This window comes from Lingula anatina, chromosome 9, assembly GCF_051362555.1.
Source record: "Lingula anatina isolate TDL-2025a chromosome 9, LinAna3.0, whole genome shotgun sequence".
NCBI lineage: Eukaryota > Metazoa > Brachiopoda > Lingulata > Lingulida > Lingulidae > Lingula > Lingula anatina.
In genome coordinates, this window is record NC_141775.1 from 3,445,200 (window position 1) to 3,470,618 (window position 25,419).

Consider the following 25,419-nt stretch of genomic DNA (forward strand, 5'->3'; position numbering starts at 1 on the left):
GGCAAAAACGAACTGTCTTGTTTTAATGTCAATTTTTTCTATTCTTTTTAATTTTCACCGAGTAAGAAATTTGTTTTGCTAAATTAGCATTATTTTCTCGCTTGCTTGTTTATCACAGAGAACCCCCCCCCCCCCCCCCCCATTTAATGATCTCTGCTATAACTGTCGAGTCGTCTTTTGTGCGTTGGAAGTATTATCGTATATAGCGTTTCATGCAACCAATAACGACGCTCAGTCATTTACTGTTCTTTCATGGCAATTTCGCATGTGACAGTTTGTCTGAAAACGTGCTATTATATAAAATGGGCAACTGTGAGTTATCTTAGAAACTTTTAAATTAAATCACAAATACCAGACAGTACAAAAAATAAAGGAATCACAACACACTCACTCACTCTTAGAGGAAATATGTCATAAAACTTACTGTAGATATAATGTAATAAGATACTGTTATAGTCAAAAATTGTGAGATTAGGCGGGCACGCCAAAGGTGTATACTTCCTGCAATTACTATAAAACAGATCAAACCAAACCTGAACATTTTCTAGACTAGTCTGGTGTCATGTCCATGCAATCATTAATTTTAAACCGATATTGCCGCATTCTCTTGAATTTTGCAAACAGACAGATGAATATTACAAGAAGTTTTAATTTAATTGAATTTTGCTTACCCACCTGAATTTACTTATCTAAAAAAGTGTTTGGTAGTAGTCTAGAGCACGGATGTTGACGCAGATAACACACACACACTCACGCACACACACACACACACATGGCACACACACACACACACACACACACACACACATGGGCACACACAAAGACGCACGCGCACTCACAATACTCGGTGGACTTCATAACACGTTGTCAATGACATGATACTTGAGAGCACTCGATCGATACTGTGGCAATATATATAGAACGAAACGTGGGTTTGTCTCAATAAGAGAACGGCGATGTTCCACGTCGCACACTAAGTATCAAAACGTTGAGACAACGGCGCTCGCGATGGTGGGTCCTCTGGGCCCATTCCTGGTCGCTTTTCTCCTCTTTCATACCAGTTATGGGGAAGAAACAATGGACTTTTTTTCGAATAGAGAGCATAAAGGAGAATGGCCAGTAGAACTGCAAGGATCTCGCTCACCGCCCAAGAAAATAGAAAAGGGGGATTGGCGTTCGATAGAACACAAAGGCACTGGATTGGAACAAATCGAACCTTCTACTGGACAAGAAAAACCAGGCACACGACAGGGACCAGATGTGATAGCAAAAGTATCAGAGTTGTGGTTTGACAAAGAGGAAGAAAACAGAGTTCGACCTAATGAAAGCAAGATCCCACAAATAGGGGAGACAGAGACTGACAATGCGCCTGAAATGAATATGTTGGTAAAACAACTCGAGACTTTCGAAGACATTTGGAAACGCAAGGACCACCAACTGCCTTTCTTCTTGCTTAGTTTTGGTCCGCAACTGCCTGCCCGTCCCACGCCATTACAAACTGAACCAAAGCTTTTCGAGAACGGCTCTGGCGGAAGACTTTCAGAGACGAAAGGACAGGCAGATTCCCCACCTAATATAGCTGAGGTGTCTGAAAACGATGTGACTCCCGTGAAAAACCGCTTCCCAAGGCCGTCTGTAATCCCTCGACGCAGACTAACCCGAGAGGCTCAGGTAGGGCTCATTAGGGGTCATCCTTTTCTATCATCATTTTAAACATACGCTGGGATGGGGAGGGGGGGGGGGTAATGTCCTTTGTACGCTTTTGGAAAAATTATAAAAATGATTATCCAAATTGCTGTCGAATTTACCATTAAAGGTCCTCGTTTTCAGCTTTTCACCTTTTACTTTCTGTAGGAGTGGGGTCTGAAAAAAGTCTATTCTTTGTAGATTTGAAAAAAAAAATGATATTGAAAATGGATGCTCCTAAGTAAGAAGTTAGATTGATGATTCCACCAATAAAGGAAGGGAGAAAGAAAGAATAGGCTGAGCGAATATTGATATTTTTTAAATTTAAAATATTTAGGTGGTGCAGTTAAAATTGAAATTGAAATTCAACTCACATTGAATGGAAATCATTTAGGTACATTATACATTGATTCATGATCAAGATAATATAACATACATATACAAAGCACCTCGTCCGTCGTTGAATGCCTAAATAATAATCCTACCAGGCTACACGGATTAAATGCTTGACTCAAAGCATCAAGCTTATCTAGTATTTGGAACAATAACATCCGGCGATTAAAGATTGATACTTTGAAAAGTAATTTTGAAGAGAGTAACGAGTGCGCACTGTCATGTACATTGTTGATAGTGAGGACAATTATCGCAAAGATTATCAGATTAAGTTTCGTTCAAAGAGACAAACGTACTTAAAATCTAAAAGGAAGAGGTTTGCTTGTAAGTTTATTTCAATAACATTAAATGATTTTAACTCATCTTGTTTTTATCATGGACCCAACAAAAATATTTAAATATTGGAAATATATATATATATATATATATATATATATATATATATATATATATATATATAAAGAAATATCTGCCATGTGCAAGAAGCATGTACAAAAAAGCAGCCTTGGCCATACATGCATTTTGAATAACACTTCTAGTAGAATGTTAAGTATACGTCGCCGGCCAGACTGAAATCCAGTCAGATGCTTATTTGGCCTTTGCCTAATTAAAAAATTCAATTATTCCCAAACCAAACTAAAATCTGAACAGGTAAGGTTGACATGTCAATAAGGCAAAGGAAATATTTCGGGAATATCATGTTATAAATAGTAAAATACATTATATGCTGTGTTTTTGTCTTTTGATGATCACGAGCAAAGACAGGATTATTATAGGAACCGTAGCGTTTAATTAATCATAATCCTAGTTTTCATGCCTTTTTGAAACATCTTGAAAATAATCTAAATGATTTAGTAAAATCAGTCAGAATTGATCCATGTCTTGTTGTTCATTTGATTAGACACTCGACTTTGTAAACACCGTTGCAGCAGCGTCGTCAGCCTTTCAGAGCCTTTAAGTCCCTCGCCCCTTAAGATGGCGCGCGCCTCTCGTAACACTTGTCTCGAGAGACTAGATAATATCCTAACTTTATGGATAATATTTCAATAAGGCATTTTTATACAGCGAAAAAAGCACACGAAATTGTGTGGAAAAAAGCAAAGCAAACAACAAAGAGATGGTTTGAAAAGTTTTATATTTGATATCCTTTTTATGTGTTTTGTTGATAAGTAATAATTATTGATAAACTTTTATGAATTTTTAATGCAGTAGTACAGTTTCAGTCTCTCATAACCCTTAGTAGGGTGGGTTTTATTTTTTGAAACGTGAGACGTAAATAAAATTATTATTATTATGTAAGGTAGAGCTGGATATAAGTAGGACAGGTGGTGGGTAAGGACTGAGAACCACGACCCGTGTTGCTTACTTCTTATCGATCTGTGAATATAAAATCGAACCTTACAAGCTCTTCTCCATACTTTCAAGCGCTTGTGTTTTGATTTTTTGACGTTCATGGTTTTGGAGATTCCAAATTGACGGAGTGGAGAGGATTAAGCGGTTTGAGTGGTATTTACTGTTTAATACTAAAATGAAAATGAGTACAAAGCAAGTCATTTTTTTAAAAGGAAAGTGTCCGTAAAAAGCCGAAAATTATTTGCGAAAATATGCTCCTACTTTTCCCTTCATCTGATATATACTGCCGCAGTTGAGCAAGACTGCAATTGTTTGTCTTCTTTGTCTGAGACTTGCGGTCAATTGGAAATATGATTTCTATCGAGAGCATGTACATTTAGATACTTGAGAAGCATTTATGTGTACGCGTGACATTTACGGAAGCTGTCAAACACAGCAGGCTCATTAAAGCAACATGATTGCTGCCTGTTTGACACGCAATTCTCGCACACGCAATGCAAAAATCCAACTTAATTGACTGATATAATTATATAGAAAAACTTATTGAATCAATATCCACTGTAATTGATGTAACGCCTGTAAACCAAACAGTTAGGTTAATCGTGAAAGATATTGAAAAGTTTTCAATCCCTCTGTTGTATAGAATACATACATGTAATGTGACATTCGTGTGGGGAAGAGGCTTTATGCCATATGTTCTGATCACTTCTTCAACCAAACATGCAGTGCTTGTTATCTTACGGCGACTATTCAAATAAACGCGGAACACCCTTTAAATTGCGTATGTCCCGTAGCCAGTTAGGGCGAGTTGCCATTGAAACTGTCGGTCTATACGGAGATCGCTCCAACTCCGCATTGACTCTCGCCGAATGCAAACAGCTTAATTGAATGACATGCCTCCTCGGGCAGCAAGAGTTGATTAACCATCATGTGCACTTGGCTTCTGTAAGATGTTTCAATTCGTTTTGAGTGTGATCGAACGCACAAGGAAGTTAATCACCTCCTAGCTGCTCGGAAGGCGTGCCTTTCAAATAATATGGTTGCATTCAGCGCGGAGTCGGATAGATTGACGTGGAACGAAGGTTTTAATGGGAACGCCCCCTTAGACTGAGATCGCCAATTGACCACATTTTTCTTTAAAAATGAAATGAATAAATAAGAAAACTAGATATTAGAACACGTTTACGGAAATTAGTGTAGAAATTTACTTTTATCTGGCATCTGTCAGTAGGTCAAGTGAGAAAAAAATAGCTAGAGCCTAGCTAATATTTGCTACGTGTCGCGTGCAATAAATTTGTATTCGATTTTCTGTGCGATTTTTCCTTTACATCCTAAATGGATACGGGATGCGGCGATGGTGTTTACATTATTCACGGTTGCTGTGCCGTTTCGCCAGCATGACCTTGAGGTTAGGTAAGAAATAAAAATAGGGATTTCGGTTGCAAAGAGATTATACAAAGCCCCCTAAAGTCGCAGTTGCGTCACACCCTCCTTGCGGCTTCCTCTTTGAGCGAAACGTCGTCGGTGCAGCCCCTTATGTTTTTCAGTATTAATTCGGTCAGAATAAGAAAACACACAACTTCAAATTCATAGATTTAATTAAAACATCTTCACTAAAATAAATAACTTACTTTAATCTTCCAGCACAGCCATCAGGAAAAAAATCGTTGTCACATCTTCTGACAACGAAATCAGACGTGTTTTGTGAAGTCAAACATGCACAAACATAAAGGTGTAACACGCACTTGTGGGTGATATAATGTGTATGTAAGCAGAGGGTCAAAGTGACCCGTAGCTCTCTGGCCTATAAAAAAGAGCTCGAGTGTAGATGCGGTAATATTCACGGCGGCATCACGGCCTGAACCATAAGTTAATCAATGCAGCTCGGGGCAATCTCGACATTTGACATTTCATGGGTCACCTTGACAATCTATCTAGAATGATACGTCAACATTTTACAATGCCTCTGTCGGCAAAAAGGAAAAAAAAAAACAATGATTTCTTGTTTTCAACAAAATTTTAAATAAATAAATTGTAAAACAACAAGTTTTTGACGAAGATGGTGTGAAATAAATACAAACTATTTACAGTGCATGTTCCATGTTACATACATATTCATGCGTTTTTTTTTGAAAATCACAGGCCTGTGAGAGAAAGGCTGTTACAAATAGACTTCAATCAAATCCAACTTTTAAAGCAATGCCCATATGCAGGTCCCTGTATTATGTAATTACAGAAAAGTCTTAAAAATACTGCTTGCGTTGCATAATGCATACTGGAGCTCACACTGCTCTTTCTGGTCTTTATAAGACCACACAGAGAGTCTATCACTTGATATACACAGACATTTTTCTCTGGTTCATTTCTGCTCTGTAGGCGTTATTCCCTGTCACGTGTTCACTGCCAACTGTTTGGGCCAATCAAAAGTAATCTGGTTAAGTGGGCGTGGCGAGCGTGGGTCCTCCGTTTAGATGACTGTCTGAACGCGCTGTCACACCGTGTGTATAGCACCACCGCATAAAAAAAAATTACCTAAACGCAGACAAATGCAAAGGGTTCGTAGGAATTATGCCTAGTACGCAGGCAAACGTTGGTGTACGTTTGCAAACCCGGAGAAAGAGATACAGTAGTATATTTTGGGCATGTTCAAAAACAATTTCATACTCTGCTTGTGTCTTCGTTTTAATACGTTAGGAACAGGGTGATTTCATACGCTCAAAGTTGTGCGTATAATCGATGGCACATACCATATTCACACGTAGCTCTTTACGGTAAGTGTAACAGAGCATTTAAACTCCCACGCCTAGTGTAAAGAGGCTTGTATGAGTCTGGTATGTGCCATCGATTATACGCAAATCTTAGCAAACTATACTTGGACCTTGAGTTCCCCTTCTATATCTTATTTTTCATCCCTCGGACTTGCTAGCAAAAATGTTAAATTTAAAAAAAATTAAGAGTCACACAAAGGGCTTTACGAAGCTTTATTGTTATTCCAGATTATTATCATCTTAGTGATATCGAGCACAGATATTTATTGAAGTAAATTGTATCATTTTATGCTCTTAAAGTTTTATTAGCATAAATAGCATCCAGTGCATTCTTGATAGCATGGAGTATAGTAAGAGGAAAAATGAAGCACGAAATTAAATCATTCACCCGGAGTTGTTTAATATATATATATAAAAGAACTTTGTGCAGTTTTTGCTTCCGTGATGAAATCTCCGGAGCGTTCATTTTGCACATTAGCATAAGTTGATTACAAAGTGAGTAAACTAGTGAGAAGGCGACCCAAAATCCACTAAGCCCCAACATGCATATCCTTTTTGATTATTTATTCTGATCCGAAAATTGGAAATCATATTATGCATGTTCTGAGCTGAAATGCTCTGTTTGTTGCAGGACTCCAACGGGGAACCTAGTCTTCACGGCCCTTCGCCTCACAATCAGACCCAAAGCTCAGTTTCCACAGAATTAGAACACCGCAATCGCACAATCGGTCATAATCAAACCATCGAAGCCGGGGATGTAAACACCATTCCAGACTCTCCCCAGCCTCTCGTCACAAGAAGCAGCGCCGAAAACACTGAAAGTGTTCCAACCAAACCTCCGTGCACCTCAGGCGGCTCCGTCAGCAATGGTACCATAGCTACAAACACCTCTGCCGCCACCGGGGACCTCGCCAGCATCACAACTGGCGAGCCTCAATGTGCCGTGACCGTTGACGCGAGCGCACATGATCTTACGTCTGCATCGACCCACTACAGCATAGGACAACACATCGAGCAACTTATTCGTGCCCCGGGCGACAAGTGCATCGAAGTAGTGAATGGCCAGACAGGTGCTTCAAAATTCAAAGTTGAGACATCGTGTAGCTGTGACGTCAACTGTGGCATATTTGGTGACTGTTGTTTAGACTTCAGTCGAACCTGTAACGGAACCAAGACTCTCAGAAATTTCGTCGTCACGGGCCCGGAGGTGCCGCACACCACCTGCTTTAACCCATCCTTTGACGCCAAGTCTGACAGAACCGATTTTTACCTCATGGTCACTTCCTGTCCTTTCATGAATCACAACGTGCTTTGTGATCCCACAATCACCGATTCTGACGAGGTTATCCGTGACCCCACGGTCTTTCTTCCTGTCCATGATGTCAGATCCGGCATCACTTTCAGAAACCAGTACTGCGCACGCTGTCACAACGTTACATCGTTTGAGCCCTGGCATTTCGAAGTCAAATGCACCTTCGACGATGAAAACTACATCATTCAAGACATCATGGAGGTGTTCGGCCTATCAAGTCAGCACTTCGGCGCAGACTCACAAATTCCTCCCATCCCCTTCTCAGACACGATAGCCAAGGTAGTGAAGTCACCGAATTGTTTTATGTTCCCTCATAACGCCAACGATACCAGGCGGCGGCGTTGCGATCCGGAAGGAGCTGGCGGAAGTCCACTGACGGTCCCCTCCTTCACGTGTCCCGAGGTGTTGGAATCTGGTGACGCTGCAGCAGAGCAAAGACGTGGCGGTTCGAACCAGGGGTGTGAGTCGTACCATAATCCCACTAAGATCTCTTTGGAAGATGGCGCCGAGACGGAGAGTTTCTACGTTAGAAATACCCACTGTCTGTTTTGTCCAAGTCCGAACATAGGGGTGAAAGTTTGTTCTAAGAGAGGTGAGTAGTACCCATGTCCTTCTAAGATATTGGATAGGTGCCTTAATCATATCAAACCATATCAAATAGCCACTGCCAGAAAAAAAGGGGCTAGACATTAAATATAAACATTTCGTAGGGAATTCTATCTAAACCCCTGTCCCAAGCAGTAGTTCATAAGAAAGTATACATGTAGTAAAGAAATCATAGTTTATAACCATTCATCCATATGCCAGTTTGTGCCATTGACTTGTCTGTATATTTAGCACAAGTTACGTCCAGGCGTGGCTTGTCGCGTGTATTGATATACAGTTATCACCTGGGATGACCATAGAAATAGCACACCGCTTAAAAGACGATGTAAACTTCATATACCGGTAGATGAGTTGAATCGAAGATGATTTTTAAAATACTGTTGATTAAAAAAAAAACGCTTTTTTTGTAATGTCCCGCGGTCATTTTGTTCAAACTCAGTATAATGTCGTTCAAATAGTATATATTGAATTTTTATCACTGATTGGTATAATTAACATTTCAGATGATCAGGCAGAGAGAGGGGTTCGAGAATATTCATTCAAACTGAGAAATCCTGCCGAAAATCACCAAGCTTGTGTCAGGAATCGGGAAGCATTTCATGACTCTGGGAAAGTGAGCATTGTTTTTTCATTTAGTTACACGACAGTTCATCCTTGGGTATGATTATTCAATTATAAGCAGGACTATCTTGGAAATGATATTTGTAACGCCTTTGCTTTTAGGATGAGAAAAGTATATTGTTTGTTAAATGTGCTCAGTATTGAAAGAATGGAAGGCATTTTACAGAATAACCCATTTTCTTTTTTGATTCTAGGACAATTTCCCCCCCGGACAATCCCCCCCCCCGGACTTTTCCCCCCAGGACAATTCCCCCCCGCACGACCCCCCCCAAGAAATATATATTTATATACAAATATAAAGTAGAAAGTGTAAAGTTTAAAACATTTCATCCATTTTATTAATATTTTTAGTGTGATAATACAACTTCATCAAGAAACAAATTATTTTATAACAAATTACCTTTTCATTGAGTACAAGTACAGGAAGATTTATTAAATATCTAATCGAAGTATAACCACCTATCCTTCAGGTAAAGGTAGGGTAAACAGATGAACAGGTAAACATATTTTATAAATATTTTTAGTGTGGTGGATGGTGTGTAGTGGCCAAGCAATTAAAAGTGACAAATAGTCACAGGGATACCTGGATAAGCGAGAAAATCTGCTTACCCCACCTCTCCCTAGAGATGCACCTTGATTCAAGACTTACTCAATCAAGGGGGGGGGGGGAGAAATAAAGCAATTAAAAGTAACAGTTAATTCATTGAAGGGCTACCTGGATGATTGAGATCATCTGTTTACCCCTCCTTTACCTGGAGATATATACTTTGATCAGATTTTTAATAAAATGTTCTGTACTTCTATCTCGAAAATTTTATGTACTTGTACTCCATGAAAATAATTTGTTTAATAAAATTAATATTATCTATCCTTGATTTGCATCATCACACTAAGAAATATTCAGAAAATGGAAAAGATTTGAACTTTGTACTCTTTACTTTATATTTGTATATAAATATATATATTCTTAGGGGGGAATCGTCCGGGGGGGAATTGTCCTGATACCTTCTTTTTTCTATACTATATTTAGACTTTACGATATATATATATATATATATTTTTTTTTTTTAGAATTGCTCTATTGTACAAAATTTCATATCTCGGCTGTTTGTTGCCAACAGATATTGAGTCTGAAAATTGAAAATTTTCTCTTCTTCATTGGCAGTTATGGCTAAAATAAGTAAATTAGTGTTATTTCCTTAATAGTTATTGTTTTTCCTTTCATTATTTTCAGATAATGTGCTCTGGAAATAACTGCCCTTTAGTCGTCCAATCAGATGAAGAAATTTGCGAAAGCGCGGTATACGAATTAGAAAATTTCGTTTTTGATTTGACCGTCGTCGCTAAGCCTTTTTCCGCAGTTCCACCGTTTGCTCCCTTTGATAACGAGACAATTTGCCGAGAACTACACAAGATAATCACGGACCTGTCTATTTCCGGTGTGACCTTTGACCCGGACTACAAAGCGGAGTGCGATTTACAAATGGTACCAGAAGAGATCACTGTCGCTCGCAATGCTTTAGTTACCCTTGACATGAAGTACACCATAGAGGCCGCGGCCACGCCATTCCACCTGATCTCTCTCATGAACTACCTGCAGGACCATCTGGCGACCTTCCAACCCTCGGTTATTTACGACGACATGGTCATATGGGTAGTTTCTGTTAGCGCAAACGGTTTTCACTACACAGAAATTCTTCAGGAAACTGACGGGTGGTACTGGAACGGGACACTCTTTCACCTCTACTGTCCCATGCTCGTGTTTCGCACCGATGTTTTGGCGTTTGTCAATAGTTCCCTATTGGAGTTTAAACGCCACAAGGCTGTCGTTTTCTCCTCCGATTTTGAGGTTCACGGGGACAAAGTATATATCTGTAAAGATGCCTATTTCAAGGCGTCCGAGATAGCTTTGGCGAAGATTAAGCTCGACAAACGTGTAAACGCCGGGTTCGAAGGCATCCTGTCCTTTACTCTCAGCACAATATCAGTAGTGGCCCTCTTTGTTCACTTTGTTGTTTATCTAATGACCCCTGCTCTGCGTAACCTGCCTGATAAGACGACCATGAATTTAGTCGGATCCCTTTTCTGTGCCCAGGTCCTTTTCCTGCTCGGCGCCGAGTCTGATTTTCGGTCAATGGTTCCTCTTTGTGTCACCATTGCTGTCATGTCTCATTTCTTCTGGCTTTCCACTTTCGCTTGGATGTTCGTCTGTTCATACAGCATGTTCCGTATCTTTACCCGCCCATTTCCCGCCATGAATTACTACAAGAACAGCTCCAAGAGGAAGCTGTGGCGGTACATGCTGTTCGCGTATGGCATCCCGTTGCTCCTGGTCACCGTTTGCATCACCCTGCAGTACTGCGATTGCGCCGATATCAACATCGGTTATGGCCGCGATATTTGCATTCTGGCCGGTGCGCAGGGCATCGCTTACTTTTTTGGGGCCCCAATTGCCTTGGTTTTGCTTTGCAATATTGTTTTCTTCATCACTATTCTGATCACCATGCGGTCTGTGTCCACGGTTCAGATCCAGAAAAACAAAAGCAAAGGAGAAGGCAACAGCCAGCTGTTGTTGGTCACCGTGAAGCTGACCATACTGATGGGTTTCAGTTGGTCGTTTGGCTTCATTGCCATTTTGACCGATCTGGACTTCTTCTGGATTCTCTTCATTGTCCTTAACTGTCTTCAAGGCGTCTCGGTGACCCTTGTCAATCTGTCCAGTAGGCGTTTCCGTACTCTTTTCCTGCCCCGCCTGAAGAGGTTCCTCAACAGAGACATGAAGCGAGACGCGACCAGTAGTAAACTGAACGGAACACTGGAGATAGAGCTGCCCTCTAGGGTACGCCGAGAAAACGAGCCGTGCAAGCAGACCGGCAAGTCCCTCGAGAGCCCGTCGTCAGGGTGACCATGCGCAGGCGCTGGAGGTCAGTTTGGGACGCACCTTCCTACTTCATCTAAGTAGTGGGAAGCGAAACAAAGTGTTGTCGATTTTTAGTTTGTCTGTAACCGTCACTCTGTATTTTGTTTCAATTTAATGGATGGAATATGTATTCGAATAGGTGACAAACAGAGATGCGCGCGCATGCACGCGTGTGATTGTGAGGTGAGGAAAGTATGCACTGTACTGTATTATATTTTTTTCAAAGTATTAGCAGCCAAGTGTCTTATATTAAACATTGTGATTCTTTACACTTTTCGTGTGAGCACACACACACATGCACACACACACGCACGTATATACTTACACACACACACACACACACACACACACACACACACACACACATTTTTACACATTTTATACCAACTTCATGACTAGATTTGTGAAACGCTTGTTACTTCAAGCTAAGACATCTCGCCAACACAGAGATTGGCGTTTTCCCGAGTTTCATGACAGCCATGTATGCTTTGTTGCCGCCAACTTATTGTAATAGTAGATCTTGCCATTCTAATATTGATTTTACTCCTAGTTTAGAACAACACTTGCTAATGCAAAATGAAGGAGATTTTCCCCGTAAACACTTGATGTCAATTCTCTTGCATAAGGTACACTTATGTTTCTCAAAATAGAAAACGACGAGGCGTAATTTACAATAATATCTGGTCCACGTTACAGTGCTACAACCGTGACACATACTTCTACATAATACGATATTGTTTTGGTAATTTATGCTATCACTGAAACTGCAGTTGTCATAAGTATTTGTTTAACACATTTGCAATGGGCAGTAGCAAATATTTTTTTCACATATTTGTTTAACGTAATGTGATAACGTGATAACGTAATGGTCGTTAGATATTTCATGCCAATATTATTTGAACCGTTATTATTCTAGCTATTTTAGAAAATAGACTATTATTATAATTATATTAAAATATTTTTCAAAATGGACATGTGAAATACTTTAAGTATGGCACTGTTTTAAATTAAAAACAAGATAAAATATTACACGTACTTCACTAATTAAGGTCATCCAGCTACCTTTGAGTCTTTTGGAATCTCAAACTGCACATGATATATTATATGTTTATTTATATTTCTTTATATTTTGTAGATGTATTTAAAGTTGACGTACATAATTTTGTTCAGTAATGACTCGATCTTCTCAATGGCCAAAAAAGTTATCAATCTTTCAGATACATAATTTTAGAATCATTAGAATATATATTTCTATATGGCATTTGTGATGCTTTCTCTGCATGGAATTGAACTTAGGGCAATTGAGTGCCAATGCTCAACAGAAATATTCTTATTTCAAGCAATTGTGACTTTAAAAACACAAGGTCTGTAAAATTCACAATTTCCCCCATGAAAAAGATCAAGTCATTACCGTATGCGCATATTTTACAGAAGTCACACGTGCCTTTCTGGCAGGTTAACCTCTACAAAACAGCACACTGTGAATTTTAAAGGTTTTTTATTCCCTAAGATTTTTTAAAGGAAATGTCAATATATTTTAATTTTTTGTTATTTCCAAATTAGCATATTCTATTTTGAAAAAAAAAAACAGAATTTCATCAGCACTTTTTTGAGTTGAATATGCCGCTGATCATGATCTGAGTGAATGGTTTCAACAAGCGTTTTCTTCTGTTAAAAAAATATACATAAATATATATTTTTATATTTGGATAAAAGAGATAAGTATTTGTTTAAATGGAAATAAAATATTCAGGACGCACTCTGTGTCTTTCTCATTGTCGCGTTTTCTCTAAACAAACTAAAGTAAGCTCCCTTTTATAGTCGTAAACCACTGCCAAATTGACCAACAGGCAACGTTACATTGCGTTGCACTGTTTTCTTATTTTTTCCTTTGGGGCACACAGGTGAGGGTATATCTAGCCTATTTATTGCCAAAAGAACAAACACTACAAGTGAAGGAATCTAGCTTTAGCCTTAGCACAGCTCAAGCTGCTGTTTACACAGGCTTGCCAGCGCTTGGGAAACGCATTTTGGCATTCTCACGCCAATACTAATTAGTGGCTGCATGGAGGTAGCTTATATCTTGGTCTCCAACACATTTTCTCGGTAGCCTATGGATTTTCGAGAATGGTATAACGGTATACCCGGGTAATCCCTGTTTCGGATAACGGCCATCTTCCGTGGAATAATGACATTCACTTCTGATCATGTTTGCCTAAATAAACTTTGAAAAGGGAGAAAATGATACGTTTCGTCAATTTATGTGAAATACATGGAGGAGGGGCAATCATCAAAAAATAAATTTGCTGAAACCTTTCAATCCTTTTTTCACGAAAATCTTTTTCGTTCGTGCAGACCGCTGGTCTAGTAAGTCACTGAGCGCGTTTCTTGTCAAAAATAATAACGGTCTAATGATAAGGCGAGGAGTCGTGTGTGGAAAATGCTTCGCGCTTATTCACGCAGAGTTGACAATGATTGACAGCCAGCGAAAGGTCAGAGCAACGTCTGATTAGCGTGTCTGTCTATACGATTCTGGGAAATGCTCGAATTACTTGGAAAACTGATACCAATTTTGTAATTTAAAAACCAAGTCTCTGCGTCATACCTTATTGTCACAACTAATTAGAAACGAAGGAAGTCGCATCTGCCGCCGTATTGTCTTCTAAATCGAGAACATCTCGCACAAGTTATCAAGTATCTTCAGTTCTTCGATAAACGCCTGATTAGCGTCATTATCCCTTTGGTTGGTTTGCAGGGGAAGTTAGGGTTGCATGCCAGTCGCCTATTTGGTTATAAATCATGCAAACTGTCGGCTTTGTTATGTCACTGTTATTGCAGAAAGCTTCGCTTATCGTTTTTTCTCTTTTCGAGACGAAACAAAATATCATGAATGCTACATGGTTTGGCTTCGACATCAGGAGAAACATATACGACGTCTGGAGGGGAGCATCGCCGGGTTTTAACCGGTGCCTCTAACGTAATTAAGGTTCTTTTAAAAAAAATTAAAAAGACCAAGGTGCGAAACCTTTCCTACAATATTTCATATTAATCCATATTCTTAAAAAAAAAAATGAACTAGTGCACTGACTGAAATACACTTCCGTTTTGGCATTCAGAGGACATTGCACAATCACATCAAATTCGCCTTTAAAAGAGAGTCATTTGTATTTATTTGTATGAATCATTATACCAAGTCCACTTGTGCAGCATCACTCCGCAATCAAATGAGTCCACACTCTACTAGCCAACCATGCATTTTCCTTATATATAAGATTTTACTTAGTTGCAGAGTTCTCGTTAAACAGATGATAATCTCACCTCAATTTACAAAGCAGCAAAATTGACGATAAACGCATCCTCAGAAATGCACTGCATGACGTCACGCTTAGCCCACTGCGCATGCGTGCACTTTTAATGAGTTGCTAGATTGCCATAGGAAAATGAATGGGTTCGCGATTCGTGGGTAATTCGTGATAATTGACTAACTTACGGCCTGATGCCGATAGACAGCAACGCTGGGATATGCTTCAAGCAACTCCTGACCAAATATCGTTAGGGTTTTTAAAAAATTTCTGTTGTACACACGTACTAAGAAGTTTGCCGTGTATTGCCTAGCCTACCCTCAGCAAAACGCACATATTTTCAGAAATAGTGATTTTAGACGGTAGATTCACTCAGAAACAAAGGCAAACTAATTCGTTGCCGATAGCACCACCAGATACCAGCACCATACAGAGTCTGATTAAAAACTTTCATGGCAATTGAAGAGCTTTTACCACTGTACAATGGAGTCCAAAAAAACACTTGGCACAAATGTGAAACTGCCCAGTGCAAGGCCAAGAATTCAATCAGTATTTTCAATCATATTATCAGATTCTACATAAATTGACTGACAATATCACTACTCAGTATTTAACTAATCTCTTAATCCAAAATTCCTATCATCATTTAATAATAATACAAAATTCTTCTTTCAGATTGCTATTTATTTTAAATTTTAATGCTGCAACTGTTCCAAAATAATCTTGTAGTAAAGGAAAAATGCTAATAAGAAGTGGAAGACCAATTTTACCCACATTATTCAATTATTTGAATATAAAAAGAATAAGATCACGATTTAACAAATTAAAATAATCTTTCATGAACTCTTTCATGAATAACATATTAAACAATATTAAAATTATAAATTAGTGGTAATGGATTATTCTGGAATATATGACCTCTGCACATCATCAGTACCTGACTTGGTACAGTATAGTTACTACTTGGATACAGAGTTAGATTTAATAATGTAACAATAAGAACAATATATATTACAATAAACTTCTCTGCACATGTCAGACGCTTGTTACCATGAACTAACACTACTTGACAACGGGCTGAGCACTTATCACAGAGTCTGTGTGCGGTGCCATTGTTGTGCTGTGATTGGCTAGTTGCGTCACGCGAAGCCCTACTGTAGCGCCCTCGCGTATCGCGTGAATGCTGCACATTTCTGGCCATGGCTTGCTTACTCAATACGCAAAGGGTGCACGGGTGATGAGTAAAACAACAAAAAGTAGCTCTAAAAGTGTTTATTGTTTATTGCAAATAGTGCTAACATTAGTTATTATATAAAAGGAACGTAAACAAATGCTACTTTGCTAAATATGGACCTTTATAACGCACCGACCATCTAGACTATCTTAAAACCGAATTCAACAAAATCGGTATAAAGCTCTCTTTCCAATCTTTAGTAGGATACATTATATATTGCCAAAATTGAGATATAAAAGGTACCAGGGCTTTTGCTTTCCACTAACATGATATACTAAGTACGTGCATGTACAAGTGTGGGCATTTGTAAACACAGAAAATTAAAATGTTAGGATCTTGGAAGCAACTACAGGTACATGTACAGGGAGTACAGTGATCTTTGAGCAGACGCTTTATACAGTTTATATACAAGGTGCAATAATAGCGACATTTCTGGTCAATTTACACACAGTAATTACAGTAAATTAACATTATGGAGATACTGCCGATGCAAGCAACACCTGTACAGGTGAATAGGCCTACCACCAAAAAACATGTTGAAGTAACAGGCTTGTCATGTTCAGCTACATGTACAGTAGCTTGTCTAAAAGTCAACAAAATAAATTCAAGTCAAATTTATAAATCCATATCATTAAAGCTGAAAATGATTTTGAATAAAGTCAACTTGTCAGATGTGAGACAACCGGATACGGATGAAAACTTTCAGTATTATAAACCAAACGCATACGGATAGAGGAATATTTTCAAATACTCTTAAAGGGCGTTTCATGCAGCATTACATATCAAGAATGATCAAGTTGGCAAATAATTTGCAACAATACCGTGTTAACAGAGACAGAGTTCATTGCCCTGCACATAGTCAACGTGTCATAACTCGTGCATTTACAGATTTGTCCGTCTTCCTGGCCGAGAAAACACTGGGGTTCATTCCAATAATGACATCTACCCGCAGAGTAACAACGTCTTTCCGACTTTGTACAGCAAATCATAGATCAAAACCTAAGACGAATTTTAATTACCAAGTCAGCAAACGATTTGCAACAATATCGTCTGTCCGTCTGCCTGTCTGAGAAGACACAGTGGTTCGTATCAATGAATAGATCTACATGCACAGTGGCAAAGTGTTTCTCTTTTTGATCATCAAATCACAGATGGATACCTAAGACGAATCTTAATTAAAGATACAGGTGCTAGCATGGATTTTTATAAGACCCACCTCCTGAAATGAGAAAATACACACCATCGTGGTTTTCCAACATTAAAAGGGCGGAGATGGTTAAGTCTTTATTGCTGTCTTTATTACAGGTACCGTACATCATTACCTGTGTACATATGTACCTCTCCATTAACAAGGCCCATTAATGCATACTTTGAACTGCTAAAATCTACTTAATGTCAATTAAATGTCACCTTCTTTCAAAAAAAAGTGAGGTTAAAGAGAATTGTGACTAATGCATGTAGTAGACGCCTGTGTTTGTTCTGATCAGTGCAGTAATTTCGTAGTCAGCGTCCGGATGACAACGCTGAAAGAGGCCACCGCATGAAAGAGTCATTGTTTTTGCGCCCTAGTCCTATATATAGTAATAGTTAATACAATAGAGAACTAGTAGCTACTTATAAGCAGCTGATTGTGTACATCGATGGCCCTGAAGATGTCTGGAGTCGTCTCAATCTTGAGTTTAATCTACCTGTGTTTGGCCATTCGCTCTACACAGTCGTACGGCGGAGAATTCTATGATGGAAAACCGTCTGGGTACGATGACCCGCCGCCGTGCGAGGACCTAGGAATAGGGCGGTTTTGTATCGCGAACTGTTCACTGCCGGGGATATACGTGTGCCCGCGCCGGCACTATTTCATCCCAGACAAGCCTCCCATTTTGTCCGCGTGTCCCAGTGGGTTGCTATGTCAACAACGAGGTGGAGGGCGCGTGAAATGCGCGTATGGCTGGGATTGTCATCCAGGTTAGTAAAACGCATTGGGATCATTTTAAAGTTCAGTTATAAGGAGACAGAATGAGGTACAAGGGTATTCGTTTGCATGAATTTTTATTGCATGTTTTTCTTTCTATCTGTCTCTTTATCTAGCTTTGGACCTTCGTAACGGTGTGTCTGTCCACATGTACGTCTTCCTGTTCGTCTTTCCATCTGTCTGTCTGTATAGATCTGACTCGTCTCTATCTCTTACCATGTGCTACTTGTAGTTCTACAGTACATATACCACCTACCGGTACTACGTTGCTTTGCCCGTCTCTCCAATTTGAGGATGTAATGATTGGTAAATGACGGTCGAGAAAAGTATCATTAAAAGAAGTTCATCACCAGTCAATGTCTCATAGTTAATCTGGGACATTTATCAAGCTGGCTATTAGTCTGATGGATGGAGGTCATTATTGGTGACCTTGGGTCTTGTTGCTGAAGTATTAACGGCATTCTTACACGGCAGTGACAGTGCAAGGTTGGTCAATTAAAGGGGACTGTCTGGGTCTCTGCATGAAGAGGTCTTCATTTTGATTATTTTCTAATTTCTATTCCAAAGGTCATGAGACTACTTTCCAAACGGAGTACCATTTTGTATAAAATCGATTGTTTTGCCCAATTTACGTACGGATTTTGTTTTAGTTTGGCTTGATATTTAGATTGAATCCTCACTTGAAAAATACGAATGTCTTTAAGACGCGTGACGTAAAAAGATACTTATCGTCTTTTGCGTTCGGCGCGTATTGAACCAGAGGTTTAATTGATAGATGTGCTATCACTGAGAACTTGTAAACGCTCACTTTCAACTAAGGGCAATTTTTTAAAGTACGTTTAAAAGTGCATTATATATGTATGGGCATACAACTAATTTCTAATTCAACTTTCAATACAGTCGACTAAATGTAAATACCTTTTGGGTAGAGGTTAACTTTCCCATAGTAACTGACTCTCCTCTTCTGTGATTAACACTAATGGCTCATTTCCAATGAAACTGTCTTTCTACTTAGATCGATCCAACTCCGCTGGTACTTTTGCTGAATGTAATTAGTTTAACAGATTAACACTCCTACTCTTGTTTGCATCGTACTCGTATTATAACGGGCTTTCTGTATTCTTCTCAATACCAGGAGGAGGTGTGTTAATCTGTTAAACCGATTGCATTCAGCGAGAGTCCCAGTTGAGTTGGATCGATCTACTTAGAACTATAGTTACCGGTATATTGGGAATGAGCCCAAAGAGGACCCGTTTCATATGGAGTTATTGGGGTGATTAAAAATCTTATCCCAATGTGATCTCTATTGGCAACATAGGATAAAGTGATCTGAATGCTCCTATTAATCATTGTAAGTTTTTTAATCGGAGTCACATGCATTGCGTTTACTTCTAAAAAAAAACGACTGCATTTAATCACAATCATTTGATGTGTTGAAGTCTGAAGGGTCGCACCATGTTGCATGTAGACATATTCAAGACGTGACTGTAAAAAACTAATGGTACAATGGCATGCATCTCATTGTTAGAGTAGATACACAGTAAGAGACCAAGCTATACGTACCTGTAAATAGAAGTTGCATACATATATGACCACGCACAATCTCAACCTAGCGTTTTGGTTGGTCATTATTTAGCACGTTTATCATTTAAATTTCATAAATCTTACAGTGTTAACTAAGACATTTTTAGTGCGTTTAACATTTTCTATTTCATATTTCAGTGACTGATGACCCCAACGTGACCATAAGCACTGGACCCTCTACCACGCCCGGACCAAGTAAGTGACGTCATAACACGTGGTCCTAACAAGACGTTTTGTCAGTGCACTAAGGCAAATAATCTAATCAATTAGCTGTTGATCGTGCCCGAATTCATAATTTTCTTTCTTGAATTAATCTAGAAAGTGGGATTACAAGTAATTTCTGAATTGAAAGATGGTATAAATGTATTAGGTGGAAGGATATATTGTTGGTTACTTGCAGACGATTCCGTATATTTGGCATCTTGTTTGTATAGTAGGTGTTAGTATCCGAGAGACAAGCGTTCATTCTATAGATCAATATACATTTAAATCAATTTTTTCATATTTATAAATCTCTATATCGTTGTAATACGTCCCGTTCTAGGTGTGGTAACAAATGTAATACCAGGAAACCTGTCTAGAGACGAGATACCTCAGTTTGTCTACTTTTCTTTCGATGATGCCGTCAACCGAATGAATTACAATTTGTACTCCAACCTGTTTGCAGGGCGTTTCGTAAACCCTAACGGTTGTCCCACCACTGTCAGCTTCAATCTATGCAATGAGAGTACAAAGTAAGTGCCAAAGTCGCCCCCACCATGCCATGAGCTTCGATTTTTGTATAGGGGTCTACATGAAGAGACTACTAAAGGGTTCTTTTAACATTCCTTAACATCTCAAGGATGGTAAAAAGCTTCACTTTAAATGAAATGGATATCCAACACATTCCATTAGGGCCGTACAGTAGCAATATAGTCCGACGGACCATTGGTCCGAAGGGTCCATATTCCAAATTAATGCACGAATAAAGTGTAAAAGGGTACTGGTAATAACGCAAAGTTCAGCAGAGGCTCGTGCATACGATTTTCGGACCTCCGGATTATCGAGACGCTCCCCCTCACATTCCATTCCATAAGGGTAGTTCTACTAGGAAATGCAGTTGTAAATATTCGAAAGCATTGGTGTTGTCTCAAGAAAAAATTAAAGTAAGCTTTAAACGATTATATATACGCCTTGTATTCTAAAATAGGCCTATATGTCTCTTTTTCTTAACTGTAGCTATGAACTGGTTCGTCGCCTCCATCGGCAAGGACATGAGATAGCCAGCCATAGCATTCTACACACCAACCCCAAATTCTGGGACGGAGAGATGTGGGAATACGAGATCCAAGGAATGAGAGAACTCATCTCTGACAAAATCGGCATCAAAGAGGATGAAATCGTCGGAATGAGGTCACCTTTTTTGGTGCTGGGCGGCAACAAGCAATTTTCATTACTTGAGAGGTTTAATTATACGTATGACGCGTCAATGGTACCGGCTTTTTCGTCGAATCAAGAAGAGCCGCTTTGGCCGTTCAAACTGACCGGTAAACCTCCCCGAAGGTATTTTTTTGAGCCTGGAACACCAACAGAAGCGTATCCCTCTGTGTGGGAGGTACCCATGAATCCATATTTTTACTGCCCTCATGCGCCAGATGGTGCAGTATCAATGTTGGATGGGTGCCATCCTGGCAGTTACAACGCCACCTATCTTTATTTAAAGTATAATTTCCTCCGTCATTATAACTCTCCAAGCAAGGCACCATTTGGTATCAATATGCACGCTGCCTGGTTTCACCCGGCCTGGCCGTACCACTTTCAAGCAATGGAGGATTTTATAGGAGAAATATGTCGCTTAAGAAATGTGTATATTGTAAGTGTGAGCAGGATTTTGAAATGGATGGAGGACCCCGTCCCTTTGTCAAGAATGTCAGAGTCTGAGGCAGTTAAGTGTGACTAAATATATTTCACTCTTTAACGCAAACCACGACCTTGGGATGAAAATTCGTATTGAACACAGCTGGTTTTGTTTAAAATAGTTTCCCACTCATTTTTTTTAAATACAAAACAAAATAAAAAAAAATCTCTTTAAAGCATCCAGTACGTTTTTATGACCTCACCCATTAAACCGTTTTACGCAGAAAATGGCATGACAAATGAATAAATAGATATTTAAGAAGAAAGTTAAAAGCAATCGGTTTTGTATCGGTGCACTTCAAAAAGAAAATAGAAAAAGGATCCTACCGGTAATCTTATCAAGAACAGCCTAATGCTACTGTTGCTTGTCTTTACTAACAATAAGATCAGCACACACAAATACATCAGTGGCAGAATTAGCGGGGCGGGAGGGAGGGGTCAGGAGGGTCCATGAGAAGGTACATGTAGAAAGTTTCCATTTGATCTGAATCTTACAAACGAAGCTTTTGCGGTTCCAGTGGTAACTCCGCTGTCTTGGGCACGTCTAGACATGTGTACTCGGGTTCAAATTCTTGAATGTTCAATGAAATTTTCGTTAAAAATAATTTCTAAAATTTGTATTTGTTTACTTTAAGCCATTAAAATACCAGATAATCTGGTACTCATTGCATCACCATACGAAATGACACTTGAAATGGACTAAAATAATCTTTGACCCTATAGGTGTTTTAACATGGAGTGATGCAACTGCTGAGTTGGAGACAATGTGATCTTGACAGTTAAGCTGACAAACAACCAGACACCAAACAGAAAAAAATTGCAACACATTTTTCCAAAATAATAAAAATGATAACAACTTTCGTAGAAATAACCCCAAAAGTGCTGATTTTCGAAAAAAAGTTTTACCAAACCTAACCGCTCAGCAAAATTAAAGGAAATAAAACTACGATCTTGCAGCTGTAAGGTGAATACAAGGTGTCAGACGGACGCATCGACATATTGTCTGTATTATAGAGTAAAATAAAAACACGGTCTTAAGTATTATGTTTTAATGTTGTACAAATATTGGAGGCGATGCCTTACAATTCCTCACACAAGTAGATCTTGATAAGGGGAATATTTTACTACAATATTCACGTTTTACAGTAACTACATGCATACAGAGCTAATGATAATGATCTGACATATACTTTCAAAAGGGGTTTTACAATAACCACGTGTACTGTTCAGCAACTTGACTATCTAGATCTTAACCGTTGATGCAAAATCCAATCAAATGACCCGTTTTATCAAGTCATTGCTGCAATTCAGATCAGTTTAATGTCCGGATAAGAGCGGTTCAGGCACCTCAGCTTCGCTGTGCACACAACCGGCCCATTCCAACAGCCGCTCGCACCCCTCCCTATTCCAGCGAAACTGGCATCCTTCTAACCCCCATGGAACAGGTCGAGATCTTATAGACAAACACAAGGCGTCCGTTCCACGTTTCCAGTCAGTGCGTTTCCCGCCAACGTGGATGTACCAGAAATTATTCCCGCCATTTTGGCACGTGGGGACATAGTCCGGAGGTGGTTTGGACTCGTCTATTGGGCAAGTGACTGGGTTGATAGTGAACTGCGTTTGAAGACAGTTGTACCCGGTGAAATACTCGTCGTTCTTGCAATCAGCGGCTGCCAGACGCATCGGGTAGGAAAAGGGAAAGGAGAAGGTTGACTCATAATAAACAATATTGTAATAAATGTAAAGTAAATCTTGATATAATGTGGCCTAATTAAGTCAATCGCATTACTTCAGTTTGCTCACAATATTCTTGCCTGCAACATTATTCCCAATAGAAGCAACGTTTGAAACCAACTGAAACTGTTTCAAGAAATGCCATTCGCTAACATAAGTAGCAACATGTTGTACACAATTTATGCAGAGGGCTGTTTTTTAAAAACGCCCGAATACTCCTATTTAGCTTACTGAATTATCAAAAAAGGTCTCACTCTCATTAAGGATCATTAAAATTCTATAGATATGTTTACCTCCAGCGCTTGCTCTCCCAATACACGCGGCTGTCAGAAACAACAGTAATGGCTTCAATTCCATCATAACCTCAAATATCAAACTCAATAATCGATACCGTATTGGTTATTGATCAACGGTGCTGTTGTCGAAACAAAGCGTCCCTAAAAGAAGCGACCCAACTTGTTGGTTCTGCTCGGTCTGGCCCTTGTTTTAGGGAGCATGCTATTACAAGCAGCAAGTGGCAAACACAGTGTATGCCAAATATAAACATTTCTACGCAATGTAAGGCGGAAATAAAGATTCGGTTTCACCTAAATCAACATTAAAGCAGGATGCAATATATGAAATTTATTCAAAGCACATTTAAAACACACTGACAGCCAATTGGTTTTACCGGTATATACCAGTTACGCGTATGATGGCCAGGAATTTTCGATGTTATTTTCATGGTTTATTTACCACTACCCTTCATCTATGCACGGCTGAATGAAGACTGTAATTTCAAATCCGAGATGTTAATCCAAAGGAAAATTTGCTATAGATGCTAAGTCCAGTTTAAAACCCTGTAATCCTTCCTGACGTACCCCGCCTCTACAGATCTAAAAATGATTAATAAAATTATACACTTTGACAGGAAAGAAAAAGCAAAATATTAGGAAAAGGTTTATTTCGATGACATAGATTTACTTAATTCTGCGCAAATTTAATAGAAGGAATGAGCAGAAAAATAAAACATTTAATGAAAGTCGCCGTTTATCTGAAATAGATTTGGCAACGCATCTTAAATTTCCCTTTAAATGAACAACGTGGACTTGACACCATAGCTTAAGTACATTTTTGACTCCCAATGAGCTCTATAGCTCATTGGTCGCCAGACACGCCAAGCAGAGAAAATGACGCATAACAAATACTGTTGCCTTGAGAGAAAGAAAATGCGTTGTGTGCCCATTGCATGTACTGGTATACAGAAGGCAAGCTACACGAATAGTAAAAGCCGATTTTAAATAAAACTGCTAGGTAATATTTTCATGCAATCAAATAGCATGCTGAATGTGTAGTTGAAGTACCCTGTACAATTTACTTATGAAGTTCGACTACATTACAGAAACCAATAGGGGAAGTTCCGGACAATTTCCTTCATGTCATGTTTCTACAATATACAGCATAGGGTTTTTTGGGGGGAAGGAGATGAGCGCTTTGGTCAAACAAAAAGATAGTAAACATTGATTTTGCACATAATTAAGATAATAATAATAATAATTGTAATGTCTACGGTTAACACTTCTATCGTATGAGTAGGTAAAAGAGTTATAATCTGCCATGCGCATAAGTAGCCGAGTATAGAGTGACACGTAGATTTATACTGTAAATTGATCAATTTCTTTATTCTCACAGTAGAAGTACATCTGCACATACGTTATACATCTGATGAGTGACAAATGACTGAAGAATGACTCAGAAATGAAATAGCGCGGGAAATTTATTTTCCCGCTAACGTGGTCCACGTGACAGAATAAGCGGTGATGTGATAATGTGACATCTTGTCAACCGGTTGCATACCAATCCACCAAGGTTGGTCTATTGTGCTAAGTACATGTAGACTACTGGCATTAAAGTCCTCGCCTCGTAACTAGGCTGACAATGAAGATTTGTCATGACGGCCATGTTAATATTTTAAGTTTAAAATTAGTCTAACTAACATCCACATACCCCCCCCCCATAAGCTCAACTAATACAAATAAATGCAAACGTTCAAATTTTCGGC

At 39.1% G+C, this 25,419-nt stretch overlaps 2 protein-coding genes and 1 long non-coding RNA gene across 3 annotated transcripts; 2 read left to right on the top strand and 1 right to left on the bottom strand.

Moving 5' to 3' along the window:
- Nucleotides 1–609: 609 nt before the first annotated feature.
- LOC147759792 (uncharacterized) lies at nucleotides 610–13,409 on the top strand. The gene is made up of 4 exons (XM_086996052.1): nucleotides 610–1,671; nucleotides 6,832–8,104; nucleotides 8,622–8,731; nucleotides 9,974–13,409. Exons 1-4 carry the CDS (start codon nucleotides 1,009–1,011, stop codon nucleotides 11,642–11,644), a joined length of 3,717 nt encoding a protein of 1,238 aa, XP_086852178.1. The 5' UTR covers nucleotides 610–1,008; the 3' UTR covers nucleotides 11,645–13,409.
- A 4,268-nt stretch (nucleotides 13,410–17,677) lies between these two features.
- LOC106165458 (chitin deacetylase 7-like) lies at nucleotides 17,678–21,921 on the top strand. Its single transcript, XM_013543666.2, has 4 exons — nucleotides 17,678–18,157; nucleotides 19,887–19,943; nucleotides 20,293–20,482; nucleotides 20,967–21,921. The coding sequence occupies exons 1-4, from the start codon at nucleotides 17,836–17,838 to the stop codon at nucleotides 21,685–21,687; spliced, it is 1,290 nt and encodes a 429-aa protein (XP_013399120.2). The 5' UTR covers nucleotides 17,678–17,835; the 3' UTR covers nucleotides 21,688–21,921.
- Nucleotides 21,922–22,678: 757 nt separating this feature from the next.
- LOC106174863 (uncharacterized) lies at nucleotides 22,679–24,882 on the bottom strand. Its single transcript, XR_015331105.1, has 2 exons — nucleotides 23,672–24,882; nucleotides 22,679–23,314 (listed from the first exon to the last, which is right to left on the bottom strand). It is a non-coding gene; the product is annotated as an uncharacterized LOC106174863 (long non-coding RNA).
- Nucleotides 24,883–25,419: the final 537 nt, after the last annotated feature.